The following is a 13,245-nucleotide window of genomic DNA, read 5'->3' as shown; positions in this document are numbered from 1 at the left end:
TTGGCTCAGTGGGGTCAGGGGGATTCTATGAGGGGGGTGTTATACAAGGGTTGTCATCCAGAGTACTGAACTGGACATAAACATACATCAATAAGGGTTTTCCTCAGCATCCCAGACTAGGCATTGACTTAGCTGAAGTGTTGATTGAATATCGCTTACAGAATCAAAAAGAGATACAAAAGGGGGAAAAATCAGTGTTACACAGGGTTACTATTCACCAATGCTTGAATTCCCTTGGATTCCAGTGATTGACTTGGCATGCCATGTTTTAACAGATGCATGTCATGTATTGCATGTCATATATTGTGTCAGAATCTCCTGCTCTTTAAAAGTCTACGATAAGAGAGTGAAAATATTACAAATAAAGTGTACGATTCAATAATAGGCAAGAAACAAGAACATATCCAATTGATTGAACTTTATTTAATTAAAAAAACAGTATCCGATAAAAAATACAAACATTTTAGGTGATTATCCAGCATTTCCCAAGTGTGCCTCCTGGAGCTCGAACTAAACTATCAGTAAAACACAAATTTTGGCAGGAGCTGCAAAATAAGTTGCACCATTTAAATTACACCAAATATATTATACCTTTGAAATGGCTTTCAGAGCAATAAATAAAAAGAAGGCATTGTCAAATAAAAAATACACTTCCGCATTACAAAATTTAATAATAATTAAATAATAAAAATCACAATACTAATAATAACAATGTGCAGTCAAGTTTTTTTTTTTTCTCTTTTCTTTTCTAGGAATGATAACATGCCAGTAAGTCCCTACAGCATATTTCCAGTTTGGCAATGAGCAGTCAATCATTCATTCACATTTGTATTTACGTAGAACAGCAGGCCAAAGCGGACTCTGTGAATCTCAATCTTTCGGGAACTCTCTTGGTTTCTGGAAATTGCTTCATATCTGCCACATTCCACTTTCCTAATATATTAAAAACATTTGCATGGGTGTATTTGTTTAAGGGTGTTCCATTGGCATTTGCTGAAAGAGAACTCATTTATTACTTCCAAAATTGCAAATCACTCTTTTTCCTAAGTGCGATTTGTCACAATTATTTCGGAGGAGTGCAGATACAACTACCGAATCCTTGCAAACTCAGAATGTTCTCTGCTGTGTAAAACTTATGGCAGCAGAGAGTTTTGGGAAAAATGCTTAAGGAATGGACAGGCTTGTTTGTACTCAGCAGAGTGAACACAGACCTTCTCCACAACATGTTGCAGTGGCAATCACTTAGCAGTTTACAGCTCCTTCAGTTTGTATTTGTGTATTGTTTATTTTACTGTACGCTGCTTAATGCACTGCATCTTAATTTAGGAAAGGCAGTTTACCAAATGTTGAATGTATCAAGACATTAAGACAATAGGACAAGCTTGCAAAGTTAAGGTTTTCGAAAATGTATTCGAGCTAAGATTTGCAAGCCAATCCCTCGTAACTCAATTCAGGTGTGAACAACAGATTTGTTTACAAGACAATCAGTCTTAAGTCAATGAATGTGGTAAGGCTTGGGAGAAACAATGGCACCTGCAGGAAGTATAACAATCAGGGAACCAACTGTTTGGCAATGATCCTTTCTGGCTGCGCTATCCAATAATACCAGTGCACCTGAGGCATCTTAGTGTGTCTGGTGTTTTTGGCAAATTCAAAGGTTTTGACGGCTTATTTAGAGATTTGTGTATTTTAACAAAGACATTTAATTTCTAGTGATTCACATGAATTTATCATAGTTATTTATGAAACACTGTTTCAAAACGTAGAAAATCAAACACTATATTTGGGTGATGTACAAAAACCAAAGCTGCTTAACAATTACTGGAAAAGCTGCCCGCCAGGCCTCCGTCGAATTACCCAAATGAATCAAAATGGGGAAGCATTCTATGTTCACATCATTGTCACTCTATGCAATCTGCATGGTGCAACTGGGGAAACAACTATGAGCCAAAGGCCGTGAAATGTAAGGTCTTTCCTACACACAAGGCTTGCGTTCTAATTGTGCATTTAGTTTGGCTGCAATGATGTCACAACATTATGGTCTTATCAAACGGAGCTGAGAAGAAAACACATCCGCCATTAATTTACCCCAACGGCTTTTACATCTGCCTGCTCTCTGAATCCATATTGAATTTTCCAGAGCACACGACATAAGCAGTGTCTTCTAAACAAGAGTAATCCAGTAGAGCAGAGGTAACATGTACCTTTATGGGAAACAAAAGTCCTGTTTCAAATTTGAACACACAGAAAATTACACTACATTCTCTGTTTCTTTCTACCTATCCATTTGACATTTCCTTTCTCATTAAGTACCCTGCGACATCAACATCACATTCATCGAGTCTGATAATATCCCTGCAATCTGGTGCCATTTCATTTTTTCCATTAGTTAACTTGTTGGCCAAATGGCATTTGCCCTGAAATGGTGTTTACCTGACTTCCAACACTATTCCTTCCACGACATACTACATACACCACACCCTCAACCCAACATGCTGTTAGCAAACTTCAGTCCTGTGATACTGCTTTCTTTTATTCCAACGCCCAGTATCTTCAGACCATGTAACATTGCTGACAAAAAAGTTTAAGTCCAGTCAGAAAAGTGCTGCTTATTTTTTTAGCAACAGAACCTGTTTATTGAAGATGTCTGGTTAACTATATTTGGGAAGCATCACTGATTGTGCAGGCAAGCCTTTCTAAAAAGCGTTCGGTGATTTGGGATCCATTTTGGATAGCGGCCTGAAGGCATGTTTCAACACCAAAATAAGGCATTGCAGGGACAGACAGTAGCATTTGCTGGGCAGACCGTCTACACAATAGACCGCTGTGAATGTCTGAGCTCTTTGCCTGCATAATGTATCATGTGTGCTTCCTCCCTCATAAAAAGAAATTGGCACTGAAGGCCCATACTCTAGTTAGCTTATGTAGTCAATTGTTAAATACTACTAAATAGCCAGTGAACAGAATATCCATTGTAGTCCCACATGATAAAAACCATGCCAATTGCTCTGGAGTTAATCCCGCCGAGCGCCCGAGCGGTGTACAAGACACAGCAAACACATCCTTGTTCTTTATTGTCCATGTGAGTTCTGATTCACCAAGACAGCTGTCTTCATAGACACACACGTGCCTTTAATTAATGGGAAAGCTGGCTGGATACTCTAGAGCAGTATGCTTTAAGCAGGCATCCAAGAGGAGAGCATTGCACTTAAATAGGTAAAATCCTAGAGTGTGTTGCCCCAAACTTAAGATGGAATCCTGAGATGATCATACTTCCATGTTTCCCTGTGCACACATCATCAATCACAAGCGTGCAATGGACAGCGATCCAAAGGATAATGGGAACAGCGCCAGCAATATTTAGGCTATAGTATCCAAATCAAAGGGCATTCTCAGGAATGTATTGACAAGAGGTTGGAGTTAGAGGGCTCTGTATGTATGGACTGTAGGACCATACTTTACACAAAGTCATTAACTACTAACTGTCCTCTGGATCCAACATCTACCTCTGCATTCAGTGTTTCAAACTATCACTGTGAATAAAACGGGTTCTATTACAATGTAAATGTCAATAACCCTGTAAAAAAGGGGACATTTTTGGGAATGTCAAGGTTCCAGCGTGGAGACAGTATTTTGTTTGTTTAAAAAACAGAAAATGGAAGTAACTTTTTAAACTAAGGAATACATTCGAATTCTGGATGCTGTCAAATCGTGTTACTGCCTGGCTGGTTAACCATGGAGTCAGCTGAAATGGGGTTGTTTACCCATGCATTTGTGGATGTATCCCGAAAAAGGTTCAACTATGACACACTCTCTAGATTTTGTGCAAATTCTTTATGGTCTATGTCAGACAATCCAGAATATCAGCCTTGCGTGGAAACCCTGCGATTCATTATTGTGCCTGCTAAGCGTTTCCTTCCCGCGGCTTTATGCATGGACACATCATCTGAAGCGTATTAGCCTTTTCAGGCAATACACTGCGTTTGGCAAAAATAAGGCTCTGGAACAGACATACATTTCGGGAGAGGCCTGGCACTTCTTAGAGCTTGTATTATTTAAGTAGAGATTTATGTAATGCCGTTAGATGTCTGAATTTGGTCAAACCACAAGAAGTGGGAATTTAGCTGAAACACAATTTTTAAACTGTCATAAACTTAAATTGTCAGCAATGAACTATTCAACTTTTATTCCATCATAAAGGTACACTGAATAGCTTCCTTTCCGCTGCTCCTACCCGCTCACTTCCTTCTCTTAGTTTAATTTGTTGCAGATCTCCAGCGCTTTTTTATACACCTGAGTCACATCGTCCATATCGGTTAGAAGAGAAAAACTGCTGTCTGCCATCCGGTTTCGATAGCGTTTCAGGTTCTGCGGACGGGTGTATTTCTTCAGTCCTTCGTAGTCCTGCAGCAGGAAGATATTTTCAGCCGAGACACAGCTGCGTATTCGTTGCCTGTTGGACCGATTTCCTGGCAAATCAAGCAAATCAAAGGAGTCACTGGAGAGGACACTATCATCACTTATTATGCTTGATGGACGGCTGTAACTACGAGAGAGACCTTCTCCAGACATGGATGCGCCTTCCATGGACTTTACAACTTGCTCGGCTTGATTGACCATGGTAGAGTCAGTGCTGCAGGTGGTATACTTGCCACTATGTTTCAAGATGCCCTTTCGGCGGTACGAAAGGCTGTGAGAGAGAGTTCTTGTGGTGTCGGCAGCTTTTGGTGAAGTATCGCTGCTTTCCGTTCCATCGTCATTGTTCAGCAGTTCTGAAGATTCACTTCGTTCGGGAGAGGAGTAGTATCCAGACTCTCTTTGAGGCGTCTTCTTCAAGATGCCCTTTTTCGGCATTGCTGTAGACTGCTTGGAACTGTATTTGCCTGGCCTTTCCACTTCTTCAGTACTTATTACGGACACACCAGTCCTGGACAGATCTTTTTCTGTTTTAAAGGAAGAGGGCATTGCAGTATTAATGACCACTCCTTCAATTAAGCCTGTACTGTGTGACCGGTGCTCACTGCTACTTCGTTTCTTTAAGATACTTTTGGGTCTCTTCGAAATGGATTTGGAAACATTTTCGTCGCTTTCGCCCTGAAGAGACTGTGCAATGTCATTTCCCTTTTTCGATTTCTTGAGCGATCTCTGCCGCTCTAGAGTGACTTCCGGGGCAGTAGTAGGTTTGGAAAGGCACTTACTTTTGCTTTCGGTGTCTAACAACCGACCGGCAGAACGATGGTGCCAGTCAATGAACCTGGCAAGCAATGGAGACTCTGAGTCCTTTAAGATGTCACAGTCGCAAACACTGCTCTTGTAACTCCAGTTGACCCACCAATGATTGGCAATGTCTTCAATGGTTGCTCTGCGTTCTGGATTGACCATCAGCATCCACCTTATCAGCCCTCGAGCATCTGCAAAAAAAAAAACAATAATAATGTTATGTCAACTCAGAGGTTCGAGCATGTGCAAAATAAACTGTTTAGTAGGGCCTCACTTGCAAACCCAACAAATAGCAAAGCCCAATCACATTTTAATGATATCTGCAATGAATCTGTATGAGAAACATTCATATGCAATCACTATCTGTGGCAAATAGTCTCTTTTTTTGTCATTCTCAAAAAAAGGAATTTATGATGTGATGAGTTGACAAGCCCCGTCCTATCTTTCAGCAAATTATTTACATTTTAAAAGTAGGCTAGATGGGTAAGCCCTTGTAATTAAACTAACTTTACCCTAGCAAGGCCTGGAACAAAGCAGTCCAGACACATCAGAAGATCAAACTTGTGCTCACTAGGTCAAAGGTGTGTAATGAAGAAAATGTTCTTTTCAGTCATTTAGTACCCACAGGTAAGACAACATAAATAGGCAGTGGACTGTGCTGCGTACAGTACACTTAAAAAGACGATTAGTGCCATGTTTGAAACTCTAAGGTGCCCAACAGCTTTACGTTGTTTGAACTTTGGTTACTTTGTTTAAAGAAGCTGGAATAAGCTGAGAGAGTGGTAAAATGGATTACATCCTCACGCGATAAGCAAGTGTTAGTTAAAAGAAATGCAAAAAGAAATGGCATTTAATTACAACTTGGCCATTTGAGTAATATCTTTTCTTTAATAACACGCTTCCTAGTTTTCAGTGATGGAGCGATACACCTTTGTATCAGCCAAACAGGAGTTAGAGCCTAAGTGTTTTGAAGCGTGTTGAGATGGTGCACAGCTAGACAGACATTGAAGAAGTCGCCCATGAGTGAGTTTTCCTGTATTCTACCATGTATTCTAGTGTGTGATGTGTTCTTAAAAGAAACAGGAGATCTGTCTGCAGGTCGATTCTTAAAACCTCAACAACCACCCGAAGCCTCAGCAACAGCGTGGGGGTGTCCAGGGTATTACAGGTTGCAAACAAGCCCTGAGGTTTTAGTAATGTGGTCTTCCCTTTGCCCCTGTCTCTACTAGATGTACCTTCTTGAGGACTGTTTCTGCCCCTTACCCTAGATAGAATCCAGACTAAAGTCTTCCAAGAGTGTATGTGCTTCAATGAACTATTGCAGTAAGTTGTCATACCTTTTTCTGGGACCTCTAAAGGAATAAATACTGATTTAACGCATGTGATTTCCCAGCAGTTCGGACAAAGTGAATTTTTTCCTTTATGGTAAACAAAAGTTCTGGGATATTTGAATCTCTTTCTGAACTACTTTTGCTTGTAAGAATAATGTGTTCAATACCTTTTAGCGCATGCCTGTTAGCTTTTAAGGGGCACAGCAGATCTGACGGGCAATATGTACATCTTAACTCAGTTTTTATATTTTAAGTCTCTTGTGTGTCCCACCCTTCTTACCATCTTCCTCATCAAATGCCCCCTCAGGCCACCTAAATCTCTTCTTTTCTGACCTTGAGCTGCTACTTGCAAGGCGCTGTATGATGTCTGTATTGTCAAAATGGTGTCTTCAAATTCTCCAATATGACCGAGGACCATGAGCTAGGGATACTCACATATCCTTTTGTTGACCTAAAGATGAAGCCCGAGACGGCCCACTATTCCCACTAAAGCAGTGGTGATAGACAAGGCTCATTTTGGGGTGTGAATAGTTTAAATGTGTTTTTTCCCACGGGACATCGGCATTGAACTTATTGCGCAAGCCCAATTTCCTATGGGAAAAAAAACAAGATGACTGCTGTAACTACGTCCCTTTTCTAGTTTCTATGGCTGCGCCCCGATGGGAAGGAGACTAGCCGGGAGCCCCATCATTTAAGTGGGATGGAGGCGAGTAGGGGATGGTGTGCGGGCCGGGGGTCAGCAGACAGGCTGCTGGTGGGCAGGGGGTCAAAGTGCTGAGGCACCTAACAGAACAAATGGCAGCACCCTTGGAAAGGGCTAGGGTGGCTGGCGGCACATGGGAGACACAGGGACATGGCCAGTTCTCGCCCATGTTTCCAGCCACCTGATTGGCTGATCACCCTACCCCGGGTGCACATGAGGAATGTAAAACCCAACAGCAGGTCCTGCACAACTGGCAGGTCAGTGATGGGACTGAGGGCTCCCAGTCTCAGGTAGTCTCAGGTAGGCCCACAAAGGGTGGTTTTTGTTTATTGTGTGACAATTGAGTGGCACTATGGTAAAGCTTTATATGGAATCCTTACTTTGAATCAGTCACTGTTAATGTATTTCCCATTGCGGTTATCTTCGCCTGCACTTGGTGAACTCTTGTGGAGGGTTGCATGGAGCTACCTTTCCATTAACTGGTGGTGACTATGGTGTCACACTTTCGTGGACTCATCGCCTGTAAACCGAACTATGTCATCACTTTAAGATGTGATGCCTTCCTTTTGTCGTATAATGAAAGGCTACACATAATGGGCCATAGATTGATGTGTATGCTTAGTGATCATTCATTTTCTCAGATTCTGTGTCAGGGAATTTTCTTATTCAATACGTTCCTCTGTTCCTGCCTCGAGTATGGGGAATTCAGCCTGTAGCACCCACGTGGCAGGTAATGCTGCTCTGTGTTTGCATGAATGGGGGTGGGTGGCTTTTGTAGCAAATCTTATTGCCATTAATTTCCTATACATAAGGTTATGTTTTGGGGTTGAAGCATAGAAACAGTTACAATTCATACATAGCAGCCAAAGAAATTGTACTCTGCTAAACCACTGTGAGCAAAGGCGAAGCCAATGTCATACTGGTATAATTGCAGCCTACGTCAGCTATTGCCCAAAGGCTATCGCGATGACCATAGGCCAGTTTTCCCTGTGTGCCTTATGTTAGCCTTTCCACAGCCCTGCATTGTGAATACGCCCTGTTGATGAAGTCATGCAGGTGTGGCTCTTGGGTGGTGGGTTTCAGGCGGATTTCACATTCTCTCCCCAATTCCCGCTATCCCACCTCAGCGCCCCACTTTCACAGCTGCACAGCTAATCCTTGGCCCTTCACTTGTGGCAGTTGGCCTGTAAACTCCCAGATTACACATCTGGGATTTGCAGGACGCACCTAAAAGAATGTTTCTTGACAATCCTCGCCTCCACACTTCAAGGTATGCTGAGCAGCTCTTTGGACTATCACACAACCAGAGATTCACTAATTCTATTAATTCCCTCCCAGGTACTTGAAACTGGCATCATGGGCAATGTTTGTTGCCATGTGAGCTCTCCAGATCAGCGTGTCATCTGGTCTACTGCTACCATTACACATGCACGCATACTGACACACCTATTCTCCCTCTACCACAACCGGTCTTATCTACCATAATGGATTGTTTTTATGCGTTCCTTCTCCTATTTCTACATCATCATACACACCTATCCACTCCCTCTCACTTTTGCTCTCTCTCTTTCTTTTCCTCCTCCACACACTAGGGTATGGCATACCCCCGGCGGGGGCAAAAGATGCCCATTTCCTGGGCAAGGTACAGGAGCTGTAAAACTACTATAGTGGTGTTGGCACAGTATAAATGCTTCATGACATACATAACATGCTAGGGATGGATGCATAGAGAAATCCCTTGTGCATGTGCTACGATGCACAGAGAAAAAGGATTTGAAACAGCACCGGGCCGACTTAAGCCTTCATCTTTCCAAAGTTGCAAACTGGGTACCACAATTGGGGGTAATAATTGGTTATTGTTATTCTTTTGTTTCAAAGCACTCTGACACCACTTCCCCCAGTATGCATCCTGGTACAAAACCCCAAACATGTTTATATTATTTAATTAGAGCTAGAATCCACTCTCTCTGACCACTCCCTGGTCAACCTACATAGCTTTCCCACACACACACACAAGGAAGCTTCCTTGATCTCATCTTCCCACCCCCAACTCCTCAGCTCTCTCTGTCAACCCCTCTCCTTCTAAGCACTAACTTATCCACTTCACTATCTCCCCCGCCTCCCTCACGCCTCCTTCCTTCATCTATTATCAAAAGGATGTTAGAACCTGACTCCTTGGTCCCGCCACCTAGACCAAGTCACATCCTTCCATCAAGTTCTCTCTCCTTCACCCGGACACTTTATTGAGCTCTACTTTGTTGGGCTTAAAAACGCAATGGCTACCTCCTCCAAATGTCACTATTCCTGTTTGAGCATTCATTCCCTCTTATAAGGGCAACCAATCCACTCATTTGACCACTTAAAACGTTTTTCTATGTGCCTTCATTACAGTTCTTGACTTCTCCCATACTGACTTAAATCCTCTCTCCTCTTACACTGCTTCAAACTATCCATGACATTATAGGCCATGTTGTCCATTGCAGTAATATGCTGCCTATCTACCTCTCTCTCTCTCTCTCTGCTGACCAGGCTGCCTCCTACCTCTTACCCAGTCTCTTATCTTTGCCACCACTTCCATCCTCCTCTCCATCCCCTGTCACACATCCCATTTATTCCCCACTGTACTCATACCAAGCCTGCAGTCAGGCATCTCATCGTGTGGCCCAATGATCCCTTTGCACCACAAGCCACACATACATTGCCCCTGTCACCACCTCTCCTCCCCTTTCATTCTCTCCCCCTCAACAGGCATCTTCTCAGATTGCTACTAAATAAACACAGTTGGTCAGATACGTAAGAAACCCACTGCTGACCCCAATAATCCCTCTTTCTAGAGACATGTCTCTCTCTCCCTCTCTTCCGCCACTTCAAAATCATTGAGAACTATCGCTAACCATATTGTCAACTTGCTCAAGGTTCATACACTATGAAATCCACTCCCATCAGGTTTTCAGAGTAAGACAATTCCAACTGATCTGCCCACATCTCCAACTTTTCCTCACCCTCCATATTCTCCACAGACTTTGACACTGTTTCATCCCTTAATTCTACAAATCTCCCCACTTGGTTTTAAGGACATCATACGGAAATGGGTAGCCTCCTATCTATTTACCCACTCCTTCTGCATTTCATGGAACTCGAACATCTCATCACCCACACCCCTTTCATTGGGTGTCCACCAAGAATCAGCCCTCGACCCATTGCTCTTCAACTCCTACCTTCACAAACTCATCTCTTCCTTTGGCTTCCACTACTGCCTCTTTGCTAATGATACTCAGACAAACTTCGCGTTTCCAACCTTCACTGTTGTTTAAATCAATTCATCATCAGCTGTCTCACAGCTATTCGTCACTGGATGGCTCAGAGATGCCTGGTGTTAAACAATGGAAGGCATCTTACTTCACGCCTCCAATGTCAACAATGCTCACCCATCGCCTTCTTTTGGATCCCCTAACTCCATCGCCCAAAGATTGCAACTGTGGGGTTATCTTTGGCAACAGCCTAAGACTCCATTATTTTACAAGAGCCACTGCCACAGCGGCCAGGATTAACCGTCTCAATTTCAGGAAGATTTGCCCATACCTTAACCAACCACTAGGGTAAATCTATCTCTAATCTCATGCTCAGCAAACTGGATGACTGCGCAAGCCTAATTCTTGCTATTTTCCTTTACTACTTCTCTCACCTAAACAAAGTACTTAACTTCAATACACAGTTCAGCCTACCCAGATCCTTCCCAACCACGACATAACAAAACCATGCTGGATGACTCTCTGTGCAAAAATCACTGTCTTTTTCAATTCCTACTCTTTGTTGCGAAATCTACTTATGGACTTTCCCTACGAACCTTGCTGACTGCCTCACTCTTGACCCTCTCATACTCTGAGACTCCCTTCTCTCCATAGCGTTTCACACTCCAGCACCTCCTCCCACTCTGTTTCTCTACTTGCCCGTTCTCCACTGAAAGGCTCTCCTCTCGGCCATCAAAGTCAAAATGTTTAAGGCCCACCTCAAGCTGCCCTTGCTAACTGGGGAGCGCATGACACACAAATATTAATATGTCAAATGTTCCAATGTAGATTCTGGCACCAATCCATTATTATGAATATGGGTTTGTCTGTTTGCTAGTCACAATCCCCAGTCTATGACTCACTATACTACAACTTGGGCACACGGTATACCCGTATACCCTTATACAAACAACCGTTGTATATTTTCAAGGCACCCCATTCAGGGAAACGCACTGTCATTTACAATCTATCCTATGTACATCTTGTCAGTCTGAAATTACATCCTTATTGTTTACTAAATACAAATATATATATATATATATATATATATATCAGTTCAATAGAGGTGTATGATGGATGCACACAATGGCCTTAAATGACATTTTACTCATTCCCTCATGGGTCATCAACTTGGGGGTATCCCACAATGGAATGCAAAGGATAGCCTTTTCTCAATCATGGCACGCAAGCCCTCCAAAAGTCAACTGCAGGCTGTATATAAAATTGCTTTTCTCACACTGTGCACAGTATGGAAATAACTTGCGGTGAAACATGCCAGATAAACTGAAAAGAAAATATTTTTTTTCGCCTAACAGTGAGTGAAGCAAAGCCATGTGAAAGAAGAACACATTAAATCCCAAAAAGTGCCATTTACAGATTCCAAATAAATCAGGCGGAATGACACAAAAAAGGGGGGAGGTCTTCCTAAGTAGCTGTTTCCAGCACCACATCATGGTGGAGGGAGGACCCGTTATTTGGCAAGCACCATTACAAGGTGGAGGGAGAACCCATTAGTTGGGAAGCACCATTACAAGGTGGAGGGAGAACCCATTAGTTGGGAAGCACCATTACAAGGTGAACACGAGAGACCTGCAAACAACAGGAATTGATGATCCAAAAAAGTGAGCTTGGACCCTGCCCTCATTCATGACCAGAGAGAATGAAAAACATTTTTCACTTCTCTCCATCACATATATATTCTGTGTAAGGGCCGGAATCCTGAAAGGTTTTCTGGCTATCCCTCATTAATATACATGAGGTAAATGTGCATACAATGGTTCCAAATTGTGCACATTTTTCTCGTGAATATTAATGAAGGATATCCTGAAACCCCATCAGGATTCTGGCATATGAGGCCTGGAGTTGGACAACCCTGCTCCATATTATTGTAAATGGAGGGTGTATGTTATATACATTTAATTGCCATGTTTCTGCACCTTCCCTGAAGCATATCTATAGATGTATCACCCTCTGTTTGCCTAGTGGCTCCGCTACCCCTACCCCTTCCGTGTTTCCGGAAGTTAAACGCAAATCATATCTGTTTCTATGTATATATCAGTAGACAGATACTCAGGGCAATAGCGCATGCAACTGCTGATAAAACTGACACAGTCTTGGTCCAGCTCGATGAACTGCATTAACAAATTCCCTAAGGCCTTAAAGCCAAAAGTATCTGTCAGTCTGCATTTCATCACATTATCCTCCTTTGGCTAGCGGGAACCGCGGGCCAGGATTGCAAGCATACGATGACTAGAAGGGAAAGACCTGCTTCATTTGCCCTCTGCATGTAATACAGAGAGAAGTCACTTTAATAAGGAACCCAGTGTTCTGAATGCCTGCCATCTCCGAGCAGCTCGCCGGCTTATGTGTATACCTGATGGCTGTGTCGGCTCGCGGTACTCGCCACTGCTGATCTGTCGGATGAGATTCTTGTGATCAAACCCATCAAAAGGCATCGTTCCGTAAACCAGTGTGTAGAGGAGCACGCCGAGGGCCCAGCTGTCAACCTAAAGTGAGGAGAACATTATTAGAAATACAAGAAGACCATCCAACCATAATCCACACGACAGTGTGCATATTTGTACATATTTCTTAGTCATATTCAGGGACAGGTTTAAGGTTCTTTGATCTATTTCACAATTTTGCAATTTTGTTATTTTAAAACTGCAGATCTTATAAAGACAATTGTTATATTAAAAGA

At 42.6% G+C, this 13,245-nt stretch overlaps 1 protein-coding gene across 1 annotated transcript in view; it reads right to left on the bottom strand.

The window, feature by feature from the left end:
• Nucleotides 1-403: 403 nt before the first annotated feature.
• NUAK1 (NUAK family kinase 1) overlaps nt 404-13,245 on the bottom strand; it is a 206,452-nt gene continuing 193,610 nt past the window's right edge. Inside the window, exons 6-7 of the mRNA XM_069629431.1 lie at nt 12,919-13,051; nt 404-5,411 (exon numbers count right to left, since the gene is read on the bottom strand). Of these exons, the coding sequence (XP_069485532.1) occupies nt 4,252-5,411; nt 12,919-13,051 (1,293 nt within the window). The 3' untranslated portion in view covers nt 404-4,251. The remainder of the gene's footprint in view (nt 5,412-12,918; nt 13,052-13,245) is intronic.

This window comes from Ambystoma mexicanum, chromosome 12, assembly GCF_040938575.1.
Source record: "Ambystoma mexicanum isolate Mex_15411 chromosome 12, UKY_AmexF1_1, whole genome shotgun sequence".
Classification (NCBI taxonomy): Eukaryota; Metazoa; Chordata; class Amphibia; order Caudata; family Ambystomatidae; genus Ambystoma; species Ambystoma mexicanum.
Note: the sequence above shows the minus strand (reverse complement) of the source record. Positions and strands in the feature narration are given on the sequence as shown.